The 18637-nt window shown below is 42.3% G+C and overlaps 1 protein-coding gene across 2 annotated transcripts in view; it reads left to right on the plus strand.

The window, feature by feature from the left end:
• Positions 1-18637, plus strand: part of LOC110535098 (dual specificity testis-specific protein kinase 1) — a 47305-nt gene that overhangs the window by 16656 nt on the left and 12012 nt on the right. For both annotated transcript variants that reach the window (XM_036936189.2, XM_036936190.2), the window contains 4 exons: positions 5197-5405; positions 6894-7015; positions 9016-9064; positions 9893-10042. In XM_036936189.2, the coding sequence (XP_036792084.1) occupies positions 5197-5405; positions 6894-7015; positions 9016-9064; positions 9893-10042 (530 nt within the window). The remainder of the gene's footprint in view (positions 1-5196; positions 5406-6893; positions 7016-9015; positions 9065-9892; positions 10043-18637) is intronic.

An 18637-nucleotide genomic window follows, 5' to 3' on the forward strand; every position in this document is an offset into this window, starting at 1 on the left:
AACACTGATGCTAACAGCTGCATATTTTACCTCATTGCTATGCCATCTATTTTGAATCTTTAAATGTTATTATGCAATTACCTTCGTTATTCCTGGCAGAAACTTAGTTCATTGAAAGTCTCTCCCTTTGTATTATTTCCTTCAGTTCCTTCCTTTCTTTATTTCTCTCTCACTCTCTATTTCTCTCTCTATCTCTTTCTCTAGAAAACATTTCAGCTGTTCATGCATAATTGAGTTATGCCTTGATTTGGACTCTCAGGTCAGGCTGAGCAAGAACCCATACAATCTCAGACAGACAGCCATACAGTACATGGCACATACAGTTGAAGTCAGAAGTTTACATACACTTAGGTTGGAGTCTACTGCTACTGGTACTCTCTGTTCATCATAAATGCATAGTCACTTTAACCATATATACATGTACATACTTCCTCAATCAGCCTGACTAACCGGCGTCTGTATATAGCCTCGCTACTTTTATAGCCTCGCTACTGTTTATAGCCTGTCTTTTTACTGTTGTTTTTTTTCTTTACTTACCTATTGTTCACCTAATACCTGTTTTGCACTATTGGTTAGTGCCTGTAAGAAAGCATTTCACTGTAAGGTCTACTACACCTGTTATATTCGGCCCATGTAACAAATAAAATTTGATTTGAGTCATTGAAACTCGTTTTTCAACTACTCCACAAATTTATTGTTAACAAACAATAGTATTGGCAAGTCGGTTTGGACATCTACTTTGCGCATGACACAAGTCATTTAACAATTGCTTACATTATCTCACTTATAATTCACTGTATCACAATTCCAGCGGGTCAGAAGTTTACATACACTGTTGACTGTGTCTTTAAACAGCTTGGAAAATTACAGAAAATGATGTCATGGCTTTAGAAGCTTCTGATAGGCTAATTGACATAATTTGAGTGAATTGGAGGTGCACCTGTGGATGTATTTCAAGACCTACCTTCAAACTTGGTGCCTCTTTGCTTGACCTCAAGGGAAAATCAAAAGAAATCAGCCAAGACCTCAGAAGAAAAAATTGTAGACCTCCACAAGTCTGGTTCATTCTTGGCAGCAATTTCCAAATGCCTGAAGGTACCACGTTCATCTGTACAAACAATAGTACGCAAGTATAAACGCCATGGGAACACGCAGCCATCATACCGCTCAGGAAGGAGATGCGTTCTGTCTCCTAGAGATGAACGTACTTTGGTGTGAAAAGTACAAATCAATCCCGGAACAACAGCAAAGGACCTTGTGAAGATGCTGGAGGAAACAGGCACAAAAGAATCTATATCCACAGTCGAACGAGTCCTATTTCGACATAACTTGAAAGCAACTGCTCCTAAACCATCATAAAAAAGCCAGACTACGGTTTGCAACTGCACATGGGACAAAGATTGTACTTTTTGTAGAAATGTCCTCTGGTCTGATGAAACAAAAATAGAACTCTTTGGCCATAATGACCATCGTTATGTTTGTAGGAAAAAGGGGGAGGCTTGCAAGCCGAAGAACAGCATCCCACCCGTGAAACACAGGGGTGGCAGCATCATGTTGTGGGTGTGCTTTGCTGCAGGAGGGACTGGTGCACTTCACAAAATAGATGGCATCATGAGGATGGAAAATGATGTGGATATATTGAAGCAACATCTCAAGACATCAGTCAGGAAGTTAAAGCTTGGTCGCAAGTGGGTCTTCCAAATGGACAATGACCCCAAGCATACTTCCAAAGTTGTACATACAGTTGAAGTTAAAACTGTACATACTGTACATTTTAAATAAACAATTCAAGTGGCTTCTGCATATTCCACCTGTGTGATGTGACCTATAGTTGAGACTGAGCACATTCAGCACCGCAGATATGTGTGGTCTGGCCGGGTGCCGTATGTTTCAGACCTATTGATCAGCTGTAGAGCCACACAACAGGATCTCTCCATTCTCTTCCTGTGTTGGTCACCAAACTGCAGACATAAGCAGGCAGCATTAGGGTTCCTGTGTCTCCCCTTGATGGATGTCTGAAGAGCCACGAGGCAATTAACACTTCAAGTGTCCTCATTGGATCCACCCTAAGTGTATTGCGTCCTAAATGGCACTCTATTCCCTATCAGAGCCCATATATGCCCTGGTCAAAGTAGTGAATGTGGTGCCATTTGAGACACACTAGGTGTTGTGTTCACCCTAATGCACTCGGCTGGAGCCACATGCCCTGAGTAAATCATTATGTAGGATTAATGACCTAGCTTTCAATCTGTACCATAATGGTCTGTGTCTGAGATCAGCAGACAGAGCAGTGGAGACTATTTACAGATTCTGAATCTGACTAGAGTAGACTGGCCTGCCATATTGACTGAAGCCTGTGTGTGGATGGCATGTTGCTGTTACACTAAGTTCATTATTACTGTACGCGCGTACACATGCATACAGACATACTCGCATTCAAACGCACACATGTGCACACAGACACACACACACACATACACACATAGTTCCACACATGCACTCAAACACATATAGTTAGCCTTGATGTCTTGTTTTTGTATTGTTATTTTCCTTAGTTTTTCTCCTTAGTTTTTCTCTTTTTTTTCTCTTTTGTCCTTTCTGTTGGTTGTTGGCATATTGGGTGGGTGGTTGTTTTGGTTGGGTTGGAGAGCCGCATTGGCTTGGGGTTTTGGAGGGGGGCATTGGCTTGAGGTTTGTTGGGGGGGACAGTGGGGGGGTCTCAGATGGTTGACGGGCAGCTCTTGGGGGAACTGTGGGAGGATCTTGGATGGTTGGTGCTCTTGACCCTGGTTGTTCCTGTGGATCGCTCTGGATGGGAGTGTCTGCTAGATGACTGAATATAATGTAAATGTAGATTGTATGTTTTAAAAGTTGATAACACATAAATTAAAAAAACATTAGCACTGGGTATGTCCGAAATAGCACCCAATTGGCTCTGGTCAAAAGTAGATCGCTGCAATATATAGGGAATAGGTTGGCATTTTGGACACAGACACTTCTTTCTGCAGGTGAGAGAGTGCTGCTGCATGACAGGGATCCTGTCAGACACGAGGAAAACTTTTGTTGCTTGCGTGTCTGTGTGAAGGCTGTGTCATCCTTTGTGACGTCACCTGTTGACGTGATTCCACATCAGTCAGGAAATGGCCTTGCTGAAGTACACAAGAATTTGGTTCAGATGCCTCTGACTCTCTCTCTCTCTCTGCCCTGAACTGAGATAACAGTCAGATACGTGGGACTTCCTCAGACAGAGAGTCGTTCCCCTGAGGAATAGTATTGGTTCACCAGTTCATCTTGGTGTGAACTGGTCTCACTGTGAAGGTCTCATAACTCACATTTCTTATCTGTGGGTAGGACGTCAGTAGGGCGGTCCCACTGGTAGTTTTTCTCCTGAAGGTCTCTGTGGTCAGACACAGGTCAAACTCACTGTTTAGTGTGATAACAGGCTTTTCCACAGGAAATCACTTTACTAAGGCTGCGGCCCAAATGGCACCCTATTCCATAGTGCTCTACCTATTCGCCCCATGGTCAAAAGTAGTGCACTATAGGGCATAGGGTGCCATTTAGGATGCATTTCTAACTCGATTTCTCACTTTTTTTGCAGCTCTTGGCTCAGTAACAAAACCCCTCTGTAAGACAAAGCTGAAATAGATTTGTAAACACAAATTAAATCCAAACAATATGAAATTCAATCTAGAGAGAGATTTGTTGTTTGTAAACTGAGATTCACTCCCAATTAAAGTGAAGTGCCATCAGATTGATGCTAAGGGAAGCTGACATCATTACCTGATTTTTCTACCATTGTGTATTCAAACAAACCAGACTGTAATCCACATCCATATTTTCTGAATGCCATATAGGATGTACATTCTATGGTCTGTCACACAATGTTCTGACTTCTATGGAAGTAACTGTTTGATTGAGGTGGGTTGTAGCAGGCTACAGAATAGCTCTGGTAACTGTGTGAAAGACAGAGTGTCTCTATGATATACTGTAGATCCTCATCAGTGAGAGAGACATGATAAGGCTGCACTGCAAGCGTTTTCTCTGACAGCCAGCCGGGTTGGTGTTACCGTGGTGGTGGTGGTGGTGGTGGGGGGGGGGGGGGGGCTGCAGTTGAGATGAAAACACTGTGATTGTTTGTACACGGCTGTGGCTGTTAAAACAATGGCAGCGTGTGTGAGAGCTAGCCTCTCATGGTGATTACCATGGTGGGGTTGATTCCCACTTGATTGATGAAGCCCTGCCAATTGTGTCAGCGTGTCAGTCTGTGCTGTTCACTGGCGTCATTGTCAGGACCAGGTTTGTTATTGCTCCCTCGGAAGTCAAGTAAAAAAAATTATTTTAAGTAAGATATTGTTTTCATAGCAGCAGGATAGGCACCTTTCCAGTGTGGTACAGACACAATATGGTTTCAAACACACAGAAATGTCCTTCCCTTAAAACACACAGACAGTCCAGTATATTATTTTATTTGATTAAGTTTATTTTACACGTTCACCCACTGAAAAATCACTAGCCTCTACGGCTTAGAATGCCTCAAAGCCTAAAAGGACTCCTTAACGATGGAAGCGCACACTGATAATTATACATAAAGCAATTAAGGAACATAATCTTATGAGAAAAAGCTCCATTCACCTCTATCTGGTTACAAATGAATTAATGGAAGAGGATCACCTTCTCCAGATGAATCATCAGAAGAGCACATTTTACTTTCAAATATCTCCCCATCATCCTGTAGTAGGCGGACATGTCCCTCTCATCAGATGCTCTCATTAAAATGAATAGAACCCCTCTCGATCTTCCTTGTTATTATTAGCCTGGAGGGAAAACAAGTCACTTGATTAGTCAGCTACACTGGACAGTCTCTCACCTGCGTTGCCTGCTACACTATTTTAAGGAACCATTATTCATGTCTCTTTGTTTCTCTCCATAAAGGGGAGGCACGTTCCATCCCATTGAGCTAATGAGCGTAGATTTAATTATTGTCCGCTCTCTCTTTCATCCGCTCTACTTTTTTTCGACATAGCGTTATTTGGGGTTATTGCAGACTCTTTGTAAGGACAGGCATTCAATGTAATCTGTCACAGAGGTGAGGGGTGTGACTAACAAGTGTGTGTGTGTGTGTGTGTGTGTGTGTGTGTGTGTGTGTGTGCGTGTGTTCATGTGTATTTTTGTGTGTGTGTGTCTACCTTATAGCAGACATCACTCCCCACTCCAGGATGTGTGACTGTGACGTGGATGTGTCCTCAGAGCCCACCAGCCCCAGGCTCTATGGTGAGTCCTCTGACAAATACTACCATGTGGACCGCTGGCAGAAGCTCCGCACCGCCGTCCGCAAGCTGGAGTTCTGGGAGAACTTCACCGCCGAGCTCATCGGGAGCGGCTTCTTCTCCAAAGTCTACAAGGTACCTGGTCCCTCAATAAGCCATCTGTAGTGAATCTAGTATGCATCGAAAATGGCATCCTACTACCTATATAGTGCACTCCTTTTGACCAGAGCCCTATGGGCCTTGGTAAAAATAGCGTACTATATACACAATAGGGTTCCATTTGCGCTGCATATTTAAGACAAAGCATGTTTTGTGTTGGATCTAATTGGAACTTAGTGGCAAGGAATGACGGAGCATACATCAATCTGTTTGATTTTATGTGATGATTTAATCACAATGAAATAATGGAGTCGTTAATGAATTTACCTGCAAAAACAGCTCATTTCAGACAGTCACTTAAACATTTTGTACAGGTTATATTACTAGGTCTTGAGCAGGTTTTTTAGTGGTTAAACTGTAAAAATGTGTCTGTTTCTCTCAAGTGATTCACAGTACTATGAAATTACTATTGTCTGTTTCTCTCAGGTGATTCACAGTACTGTGAAATAATTATTGTCTGTTTCTCTCAGGTGATTCACAGTACTATGAAATTACTCTTGTCTGTTTCTCTCAGGTGATTCACAGTACTATGAAATGACTCTTGTCTGTTTCTCTCAGGTGATTCATAGTACTGTGAAATAATTATTGTCTGTTTCTCTCAGGTGATTCACAGTACTGTGAAATAATTATTGTCTGTTTCTCTCAGGTGATTCACAGTACTGTGAAATAATTATTGTCTGTTTCTCTCAAGTGATTCACAGTACTATGAAATTACTCTTGTCTGTTTCTCTCAGGTGATTGACAGTACTGTGAAATAATTATTGTCTGTTTCTCTCAGGTGATTCACAGTACTGTGAAATAATTATTGTCTGTTTCTCTCAGGTGATTCACAGTACTGTGAAATAACTCTTGTCTGTTTCTCTCAGGTGATTGACAGTACTGTGAAATAACTCTTGTCTGTTTCTCTCAGGTGATTCACAGTACTGTGAAATAACTTGTCTGTTTCTCTCAGGTGATTCATAGTACTGTGAAATAATTATTGTCTGTTTCTCTCAGGTGATTCACAGTACTGTGAAATAACTTGTCTGTTTCTCTCAGGTGATTCACAGTACTGTGAAATAACTCTTGTCTGTTTCTCTCAGGTGATTCACAGTACTGTGAAATAATTATTGTCTGTTTCTCTCAGGTGATTGACAGTACTGTGAAATAATTCTTGTCTGTTTCTCTCAGGTGATTCACAGTACTGTGAAATAACTTGTCTGTTTCTCTCAGGTGATTCACAGTACTGTGAAATAACTTGTCTGTTTCTCTCAGGTGATTCACAGTACTGTGAAATAACTTGTCTGTTTCTCTCAGGTGATTCACAGTACTGTGAAATAACTTGTCTGTTTCTCTCAGGTGATTCATAGTACTGTGAAATAACTTGTCTGTTTCTCTCAGGTGATTCATAGTACTGTGAAATAACTTGTCTGTTTCTCTCAGGTGATTCATAGTACTGTGAAATAACTTGTCTGTTTCTCTCAGGTGATTCATAGTACGAGCCATAAGGTGATGGTGGTGAAGATCTATAAGAATGATGTGGACCAGGACAGCATCGTGCGTGAGATCAGCCTACTGCAAAAACTCTCCCATCCCAACATAGTCAGGTATTAGTCAGTTATACCTTTTTGTGATGCCGACTTATAATATTTGGTATATGACCTTATTGATACCATGTAAAAATGTTGCATCATTGCTTATTAATTAAAATAAATATTAATAGATGCATTGTACTTGTCAAATAATGTCATACATTTTTTTTTAAATTGTTTAGATAAGATTAAGCCTGATAAGCTTATAATTTTTGATTTATGTAAGATTATCTGTGTTAGTACAGGGCATACACTATGAATGGGAATGCTGGGAAGCTTTGTGTACTTTATGTTGTGCAGTCAATGGCTCCAGAACATAACAATCTAGTAGCCACAAAGGCCTATTCTACCCATCTGAAGTGGTTACATAAGGTTTTAAGGCATAGTTTTAAGTGGATGTTATGACGCGCACCACAGAATCACGGCAGACCTTTCCTGAATTCCAATCCAAAATATAGGTTATTATACTGTATACTGTACTTCCAGTCATACTTATGCTAAATATAGCTACCCAGAAATCACCTTTGTTTCAAGACATCTCCAGATAGCTTCATTTATATGTCTAAAGATGTCTCAAGACATGTCTCAAGACATCTCCAGACATCTTCATTTATATGTCTTAACATGTCTCAAGACATCTCCAGACATCTTCATGTATATGTCTTAACATGTCTCAAGACATCTCCAGACATCTTCATTTATATGTCTTAACATGTCTCAAGACATCTCCAGACATCTTCATTTATATGTCTTAACATGTCTCAAGACATCTCCAGACATCTTCATTTATATGTCTTAACATGTCTCAAGACATCTTCATTTATATGTCTTAACATGTCTCAAGACATCTCCAGACATCTTCATTTATACGTCTTAACATGTCTCAAGACATCTTCATTTATATGTCTTAACATGTCTCAACACATGGTGATGACTGGGTATGTATACACATGCTGCTGAGTCTGTGAGTTGCAGTAATGGCCACAGCAGGAGGGACACGTGACCTTGTCACGTAGGCCAGCTCTCCTCGTATGAAGTGGTTACATAAGTTGTGAAGGCATTGTGTTTGTCCAAGCAATCTTATTTTAGCCTTTCTTTCAAGGCCACTGTATCAGTGGTTATTAAACAGCACAGTTTATCTGCTGAGGTCAGAGCATAGAGAGTCAATGATGAAAGCGAATATGAGTCCAATACAATATGTACCTGGCACAGATAGGGCATCCAGCCCTCTGTGAGTGGGCCCTACTCAAACAATGATGTGAAAATCTGAATCATTTCTAATGTTGGAGCCTGAGAACATTGCCTTCCTCAGCCACAGTGCTCCAAACCCAAATGGAATCCTATTCCCTATATAGTAAACTACTTTAAACCAGGGCCCATAGGGTGCAATTTGGAACTTACTCACTGTGAGAATGGCAATGGCAGGCTCCAACGTCAGAGCATTGTAAGAAGACTGATATGTTCGGTGGTTTTATGTAAGCCGTTGGTAATAACCTTTCAGTCAAGGTATACTGTAAACCAGTGTCTGGAATGGATGTAGTTTTTAGGTTGTTAATCTCGGGTGAGCACTGGCCACCGGCGAGTTTCTTGATGTTGTTTCTGTTCACAAGAGCCTAGGTTGTTGTTGAATGTCTGGCTCAGCTGGTCCTCAAAACATGTTTTCAGCCCTGAGCATCTTATATAACTTATTGTATATTATGACCTGGGAGACAGATAGTGTGATGACCGGTGGGGCCAGGAGTGGTGGTCTTATTAGCCACTAAAGCATCTTCAAGTACAGTATATTCTAAATGTCATTATGATTCCACATTATAATTCTGTTGTCCATATAAAATCAAAGTTTGTTGGTCACATACACATATTTAGCAGATGTTATTGGAGGTGTAGCGAAATGCTTGTGGTCCTAGCTCCAACAGTGCAGTAGTATCTAACAATTCACAATAATACACAAATCTAAAAGTAAAAGAATGGAAATAAGAAATATATGAATAACATAATGTTGTGATTTATTCTAGGTATCTGGGCATATGTGTGAAGGAAGATAAACTCTACCCTATTTTAGAGGTGAGTGTTACTTTCTCCACCTTGTACGAATGACGACTTCACACTAGTGAGATGAGTGGGGAGACACACTGTCTGTTTCTAGGAGATGTACCCTGTACGTATAGAAGGTTGGGTTGTGTGTGAGCCTCTCCATCTGGGCAAATATGGCCTGTAGCGACTGAAACATGTTGGGTTTTACAATAAAGAAGCAGTTTTATCAACTTCCAATAGTTGCTGAATTTCCTCAACTTCAGTTTGCTACTCAATTCCTGTCCCTTGGTTGGAGAGCCAGGTGTGGCAGTGTTCCTTATCCTTTAAACTCAACTCTTATTTACAGGTCTGTTTCAGTATGTGATGCTAATCTAATGAGGTGTCTATCTGTTTCAGCATGTTAGTGGGGGCTGATGGGTGTTTATCTGTTTCAACATGTTTAGTGGGGGTTGATGGATGTCTATCTTGTTTCAGAATCTTAGTGGGGGTTGATGTGGTGCATATCTGTTTCAGTATGTTAGTGGGGGTTGATGGGGTGTCTATCTGTTTCAGTATGTTAGTGGGGGTTGATGGGGTGTCTATCTGTTTCAGTATGTGATGCTAATCTAATGAGGTGTCTATCTGTTTCAGCATGTTAGTGGGGGCTGATGGGTGTCTATCTGTTTCAGTATGTTAGTGGGGGTTGATGGGGTGTCTATCTGTTTCAGAATCTTAGTGGGGGTTGATGTGGTGCATATCTGTTTCAGTATGTTAGTGGGGGTTGATGGGGTGTCTATCTGTTTCAGTATGTTAGTGGGGGTTGATGGGGTGTCTATCTGTTTCAGTATGTGAGGCTGACAGGCTGTCTATCTGTTTCAGTATGTTAGTGGAGGATGTCTGGAGGAACTGTTGGCCAGGAAGGATGTGTCTCTGTGCTGGAGGGAGAAGGTGGACCTGGCCTGTGACATCACCAGAGGAATGATCTACCTGCATTACAAGAACATCTACCACAGGGACCTCAACTCTAAGGTACAGTAGACCAGGGGAAATCCCACCCACATCTACAGTACCACAGGGACCTCAACTCCAAGGTACAGTAGACCAGGGGAAATCCCACCCACATCTACAGTACCACAGGGACCTCAACTCCAAGGTACAGTAGACCATAGGACAACCCCACCCACATCTACCACATGGACCTCAACTCCAAGGTACAGTAGACCAGGGGAAAACCCCATCCACATCTACCACAGGGACCTCAACTCCAAGGTACAGTAGACCATAGGACAACCCCACCCACATCTACCACAGGGACCTCAACTCCAAGGTACAGTAGACCAGGGGAAAACCCCACCCACATCTACCACAGGGACCTCAACCACAAGGTACAGTAGACCAGGGGAAAACCCCATCCACATCTACAACAGGGACCTCAACTCTAAGGTACAGTAGACCAGGGGAAAACCCCATCCACATCTACCACAGGGACCTCAACTCTAAGGTACAGTAGACCAGGGGAAAACCCCATCCACATCTACCACAGGGACCTCAACCACAAGGTACAGTAGACCAGGGGAAAACCCCATCCACATATACCACAGGGACCTCAACTCTAAGGTACAGTAGACCAGGGGAAAACCCCATCCACATCTACCACAGGGACCTCAACTCTAAGGTACAGTAGACCAGGGGAAAACCCCATCCACATCTACCACAGGGACCTCAACTCTAAGGTACAGTAGACCAGGGGAAAACCCCATCAACATCTACCACAGGGACCTCAACTCTAAGGTACAGTAGACCAGGGGAAAACCCCATCCACATATACCACAGGGACCTCAACTCTAAGGTACAGTAGACCAGGGGAAAACCCCATCCACATCTACCACAGGGACCTCAACTCTAAGGTACAGTAGACCAGGGGAAAACCCCATCCACATCTACCACAGGGACCTCAACTCTAAGGTACAGTAGACCAGGGGAAAACCCCATCCACATCTACCACAGGGACCTCAACTCTAAGGTACAGTAGACCAGGGGAAAACCCCACCCACATCTATTGTAGACTATTGTTGTATTTGTGGTGCATAGACCACAAAGTAACCCAGAAAGTGAAAAGAAAAAATAAAGACGGTCCGCAATCAGCATTTGCAGTGAAAGAAAGAGGAAGCTGTAAGGGATGTTACCTCACTCAGTGGCTGTGTCTGAAATGACATCCTACTCCCTATATAGTGCACTACTTTTGGCCTGGCTACAGCCACTGACTGATCTCTTTGACATTAAGAAAACCCCTACTCTTACGACAAACTTTAGCAACATTGGTGCTGTGACATCATGTAGTGATCACATTGGCAGGTCTCACTTGTAAAAGAGGTCTTCTGACCTCAATGGGACTTCCTGGATAAATAATGGTTAAATAAATTGGTTTCAACTGTTGTGGACAAAGCAGAGAACGGTTGAGTTGAGGTTCATTCAGTAGTCAGACTGAGGCTGAGGATAACTCTCTACCATGTGGAAAAGATATCAGCCTAGAAAAATTGGTTGTCATTCCCAGTTGCCAGGTTCCACAGAAGTGCAGGTTGGTTATGTTATGTAGAGGGACGAGCAACAAGCACAGTCCATTGTCATGCTAATGTCCTCCCACTCTGAGCTTTGTTATTGTACGCATGCACACCCACACGCACGCACGCACGCGCACACACACACACACACACACACACACACACACACACACACACACACACACACACAGAGACGCGAACACATACACACCAACAGCCAGTCCCTCTTTGTCTGGGAAAGTAAGAGCAATGGATCAATAGTAGAGTCCTGCCACCATCCTGCCCTACCTCCCTTCTCTCTCTCTCTCTCTCTCTCTCTCTCCTCTCTCTACCACTTCTCTCTCTCATATTTCTTTCCTTCTCTCTCCTCTTTCTCTCCTTGTCTCTCTCCCTCCCTCCCTCTTCGCCACTCTCTCTCCCTTTCCCCCCCCCCCCTCTCTCTCTCTCTCTCTCTCTCTCTCTCTCTCTCTCTCTCCCCTCCTTATCACCCTCTCTCTCTATCTTTCTCTCTCTCTCCCGCACCACGTCCCATTTTACCAGCTCTCACTCTCTACTAAACATGGGAATACTGGTGGTGACACTGACGTGTTCTATACTGGCATTTAGCATGTCACCCAGAGGGACAATCCATTTGGCTCTGGTCTCAATGATGGCATTTTACCGGAAAGTAATTGGTGTGTCTGCAAAGCAGTACTGTTATTTTTCCCCCTAGACCCCCCACCGGTATCATTAGAGTTGGCAAAAGGATGCACAGGTCTGTCTTACGTCAAACAAACAATTGCTGTCTTCACAATTACAGAGAGTATTTCAAAAGATCACTGCTAGGATTGATGGCAGAGGCATATAGACAGACAAGGTATTTTCTCATGTGGAATATGTTTAAATCTCTAAAGAAGGGACTTCAGTCTCTATAAATTATAGTGGATCCAAGCCAGACGTGCAAGGTAAATAATTATGTGCAGTGTATTTTCTGAAAAGGTAATGTTAGGTTAAACCAATTACTGTTTCAGTTAGAATCACACTATTAGGCTGCACAGCTCTTCTGACATATCTTCTGTAGGAGAAATCATTAGAATTAAAAATGACCAGAATTAGGAAAGGTATGGTGGATGTAATTGCAAACGTAGATCATTTTAGTGAACTTGCTGTGTGTCCCAAATGCCACCCTATTCTGTATTTAGTGCACTACTTTCATAGGGTCCTGGTCAACAGTAGTGCATTACATAGGGAATATGGTGACATTTGGGACACAGCCCTGGTTACAGTTTAGAGCAAGTCCTCAGAGTTCCATTGGAACAGCCCTTTTAATTCCCCCTGAAACTCTCCATTCTAGATCTGGTCTTCCGGGAACTGTTGCTTTTGTTTGGCTCTGAGGTGAGGGCCCATGCTAAATTTAGCGGTCAGGTTTGATGCTTGGAGTGATACCCAGGTTGCCCAATAATCACAGGCTGCTGAATGAAAACACTGGAGAGAGGGGGCCTGTAGTGTGGTTCCCTTTGTAATGACTTCTAGATGCTGAGGAGACGTCAGCCAACCAGCTAGTCGGACAGCCAGCCAGTCAGCCAGGGCCTTCCCTCCCTCCTTCACCTCCCCCTGCTCTGCTCCACACCCCTGTCAGCCTGCCTATCTGTCTATTTTTTTGCCCGTCTGCTTGCCTGTCTACATCCCTTCTTTTTGCCGGCTTGCCTCTCTTCCTGACTCTCTCGCTTTCTGTGCCTGTCTATCTGCTTGTCTGTCTCTGCCTAGCTGTCTGCCTCTCTACACCCCAACCTGTCTTACCATCTCTGCCTGCCTGCCTGCCTGCCTGCCTGCCTGCCTGCCTGCCTGCCTGCCTGCCTGCCTGCCTGCCTGCCTGCCTGCCTGCCTGCCTGCCTGCCTGCCTGCCTATATTTCAGTCTGTCTGCCTGTCCTGCTTGTCTCTTTTCCTGACTCTCTCTCTATCTCTGCCTGCCTGTCTCTCTGCCTGCCTGTCTCTCTGCCTGCTCGACTTATGTAACCGCTCCACTACCTTGTGTCTTCTAGAATAGCTCACCCACTCTCACTGAGCTCATCCAGCCCACTAGTGCTCTCTCCACACCTACAGTAAACCACCTACTATGGTAATCAATACCCAACACACATAGCTACATTTGGGCTTTGTTCTCAGTAGGCATAGATGCCAAATCAGGTGGATCATCAGGTAAGGACTAAAAAATGTAGCCTGGCAGGGAAGTGATTAGTGCAGACCCCATTGAGTCAGGCTATTTAAGAGTGTCTGGTCTGGCTGTCTGTATGTAGGGTCTCCCCTTCATACTGGCTGGCTTCCTTTCAAATGGCACCCTATTCCCATACAAAGTGCACTACTTTGACCTGAGCCCTATATGGGCCCTGTTCAAAAGTAGTGGATTATAGGGAATAGGGTGCCATTTGGGACAGACACGCTGTTATATCTGCTTACACTATGGATATAATCAAGAGATGTGCCATGAGATGTTTATCAACATGTTTACTCAGCTTTCCCCATAGGCCTGATTTGATTTGCTGAGGTAGCTAAAACAGCATTAAGTAGACCCACAGAAAGGTATAATGTGTGAGATTTGAAGGCAGAGAATGTTCAGTTGAGTTATCTGTTTATTCAGACCAAGCTTGCAATTGGACTCCCAAATGGTGCAGTGGATGAAGATCTAAGATGGCATAGCAGTTCAGACGTCTTTTTGTCCTCGTCCTGTCGTGTCCCGTATATATACAGTGCCTTGCGAAAGTATTCGGCCCCCTTGAACTTTGCGACCTTTTGCCACATTTCAGGCTTCAAACATAAAGATATAAAACTGTATTTTTTTGTGAAGAATCAACAATAAGTGGGACACAATCATGAAGTGGAACGACATTTATTGGATATTTCAAACTTTTTTAACAAATTAAAAACTGAAAAATTGGGCGTGCAAAATTATTCAGCCCCTTTACTTTCAGTGCAGCAAACTCCCTCCAGAAGTTCAGTGAGGATCTCTGAATGATCCAATGTTGACCTAAATGACTAATGATGATAAATACAATCCACATGTGTGTAATCAAGTCTCCGTATAAATGCACCTGCACTGTGATAGTCTCAGAGGTCCGTTAAAAGCGCAGAGAGCATCATGAAGAACAAGGAACACACCAGGCAGGTCCGAGATACTGTTGTGAAGAAGTTTAAAGCCAGATTTGGATACAAAAAGATTTCCCAAGCTTTAAACATCCCAAGGAGCACTGTGCAAGCGATAATATTGAAATGGAAGGAGTATCAGACCACTGCAAATCTACCAAGACCTGGCCGTCCCTCTAAACTTTCAGCTCATACAAGGAGAAGACTGATCAGAGATGCAGCCAAGAGGCCCATGATCACTCTGGATGAACTGCAGAGATCTACAGCTGAGGTGGAAGACTCTGTCCATAGGACAACAATCAGTCGTATATTGCACAAATCTGGCCTTTATGGAAGAGTGGCAAGAAGAAAGCCATTTCTTAAAGACATCCATAAAAAGTGTTGTTTAAAGTTTGCCACAAGCCACCTGGGAGACACACCAAACATGTGGAAGAAGGTGCTCTGGTCAGATGAAACCAAAATTGAACTTTTTGGCAACAATGCAAAACGTTATGTTTGGCGTAAAAGCAACACAGCTCATCACCCTGAACACACCATCCCCACTGTCAAACATGGTGGTGGCAGCATCATGGTTTGGGCCTGCTTTTCTTCAGCAGGGACAGGGAATATGGTTAAAATTGATGGGAAGATGGATGGAGCCAAATACAGGACCATTCTGGAAGAAAACCTGATGGAGTTTGCAAAAGACCTGAGACTGGGACGGAGATTTGTCTTCCAACAAGACAATGATCCAAAACATAAAGCAAAATCTACAATGGAATGGTTCAAAACTAAACATATCCAGGTGTTAGAATGGCCAAGTCAAAGTCCAGACCTGAATCCAATCGAGAATCTGTGGAAAGAACTGAAAACTGCTGTTCACAAATGCTCTCCATCCAACCTCACTGAGCTCGAGCTGTTTTGCAAGGAGGAATGGGAAAAAATGTCAGTCTCTCGATGTGCAAAACTGATAGAGACATACCCCAAGCGACTTACAGCTGTAATCGCAGCAAAAGGTGGCGCTACAAAGTATTAACTTAAGGGGGCTGAATAATTTTGCACGCCCAATTTTTCAGTTTTTGATTTGTTAAAAAAGTTTGAAATATCCAATAAATGTCGTTCCACTTCATGATTGTGTCCCACTTGTTGTTGATTCTTCACAAAAAAAATACAGTTTTATATCTTTATGTTTGAAACCTGAAATGTGGCAAAAGGTCGCAAAGTTCAAGGGGGCCGAATACTTTCGCAAGGCACTGTATATCTCTCTAGTCACCCCCAAAACCAATTCTTTCTTTGGCCGCCTCTCCTTCCAGTTCTCTGCTGCCAATGACTGGAACGAACTACAAAAATCTCTGAAACTGGAAACACTTATCTCCCTCACTAGCTTTAAGCACCAACTGTCAGAGCAGCTCACAGATTACTGCACCTGTACATAGCCCACCTATAATTTAGCCCAAACAACTACCTCTTTCCCTACTGTATTTAATTTATTTATTTATTTTGCTCCTTTGCACCCCATTATTTTTATTTCTACTTTGCACTTTGCACATTAGTCCATTGCAAATCTACCATACCAGTGTTTTACTTGCTATATTGTATTTACTTTGCCACCATGGCCTTTTTTTGCTTTTACCTCCCTTATCTCACCTCATTTGCTCACATCGTATTTAGACTTGTTTATACTGTATTATTGACTGTATGTTTGTTTTACTCCATGTGTAACTCTGTGTCGTTGTATGTGTCGAACTGCTTTGCTTTATCTTGGCCAGGTCGCAATTGTAAATGAGAACTTGTTCTCAACTTGCCTTACCTGGTTAAATAAAGGTGAAATAAAAAAAATAAACACTGCATCGCAGTGCCAACGTGTCACTGCAGTACCTGGTTCAAATCCAGGCTGTATCACATCTTTCTGTGATTGGTGGTCCACTGTTGTCTGGGGTAGGCTGTCATTGTAAATAAGAATTTGTTCTAAACTGACTTGCCTAGTTAACATTTTTTTAATTATTGGTGTGATTGTACTATAACAGTGTTAGATTGCTCTCTGGTGGTAAGCAGGTGTCATAACACAAATGCTTAGAGTGGCAGTACTACTCTAGTGCCAAAAAAAGGGACTCAATTAAATATCCTTATTGTAATTATTACATGTTGTTCATTTGGCTGGATGTTATGTTGAAAATCATTTTCGATATGCACTGTAATGTCATGGTGAAATGGCTTGGCATACTGCGGTATACTGTGGAAAATCATATTCAATATGCACTGTAAAAAGTAACTGCCTGACTCATTAAAGAAATCGAATAGTGGCAACTCAAACAACACCGAAAGGTTGCAAGTTCAAATCCCCGAGCAGACAATGTACAACATCTTTTGTTCTGCCCTTGAACAGGCAGTTCATTGAAAATAAGAATTTGTTCTTAACTGACTTGCCTAGTAAGATAAAATAATTGATTATGATGACAGTGTCAGGGAAATTGATGTTAAATAATGAGACAATCCACAATCATCAAAATAATGTGCACTACTCTCAATGACAGAGGCTAATGCAACATAATGTGTACAGTTACACCTCCAGTATCTGCTATAAGAATGAGCACTGTGCTCAATAATGCATGCAAAGATGGGTTAAAATGACAAATTGTCAAATACATAGGACAATGTTTTAATGCCGAAAAGTTGTTGTTTTACACAATACATTACTGGGAGTTTATGTATAGAGTGTTCGACTCTTTATTTTTTATAGCTTAAATTGTATTCGTCGTTAGACAGCACCTCTACACAAAATAATGTTTTCTAGGTGTGTGCCAGCTCATGCTTTTTATTAAACATTAAGACACGATCACTGAAAATTATGAGAGAAAAAAATTCCGCTGCTGGCCTGCTCTCCGGGCACCATCGCATGAGCCTAAAGCCACACACTGGCTTCATTCATTCTCAAAATTAATTCAAAGGCATTAATAAATCATATTTCGTGTCATTTGTATTTAATTATAATTATACAACGGGTGTCTCTAATCCTGAAAACTGATTGGTTAAAACCGCATTACATTCCACAAATTACCAACGGCTAAATCTATGACGTTAAAATGCCTATTTACTTTCTGTTCCATCTGACTGCGCAATCCACTGGCTCATCAGCCAAGTCAGGAAAGTTATAAACTTGATCTCCACTATCAAAAGCATTTAGACATTATCTAACATTTATTTTAGACTAACAGTTAGTTTTCAACAGCGGAGATTTGTATAATTACTGTCTGTCTCCCACATTTGCAACATTGTTTCAATATTCAAATTTGATCACGAATTGTCCCATAGTAATGAACTTGTAGGGGTCGGGAGTCGTGACGAGAGAGAGAGAGAGGCAGGAAGCGTTTCTCAGCCAGTCGAAATCATGAATCAGCTGACATCATTTTTATGGATATATACAAAGAAATGTCAATTGAAAAAAGGTCAAACTAAACGAAGTGCATCTAGTTTGCGGTCTTCCCAGCTTCAGAGTGAAGTTATGGTGTTAACTGTGTTGTTGGCTAGCTCCTCAACCGTGTCCTAATGAGAGAGCACATTTCTATGCCAGGTACTTCATTAGCATATTATTATGTATGTATCCAAATAAATGTCACTAGAAAACAGCTTAAACAAATGCATCTACTGTTGTTTTTCTGTCTGCACTGTTTGACGTGACTGTAAGTTAGCCGTAGTTGGCTAGCTAGTAAGCAAGGGATAAGAACGTTGCCAGCCAGTATGGCAATGGAACATTTACAACGAACGACTGGGTCGCGTCCATAGAAACAGAACAAAAAGACTGAACGTCTGGGTCGCGTCCATAGATACAAAACAAAAAGACTGAACGACTGGGTCGCGTCCATAGAAACAGAACAAAAAGACTGAACGTCTGGGTCGCGTCCATAGATACAGAACAAAAAGACTGAACGACTGGGTCGCGTCCATAGATACAAAACAAAAAGA

Source organism: Oncorhynchus mykiss, chromosome 11, assembly GCF_057628025.1.
Source record: "Oncorhynchus mykiss isolate SJ-2025 chromosome 11, ASM5762802v1, whole genome shotgun sequence".
NCBI classification, from domain to species: Eukaryota; Metazoa; Chordata; class Actinopteri; order Salmoniformes; family Salmonidae; genus Oncorhynchus; species Oncorhynchus mykiss.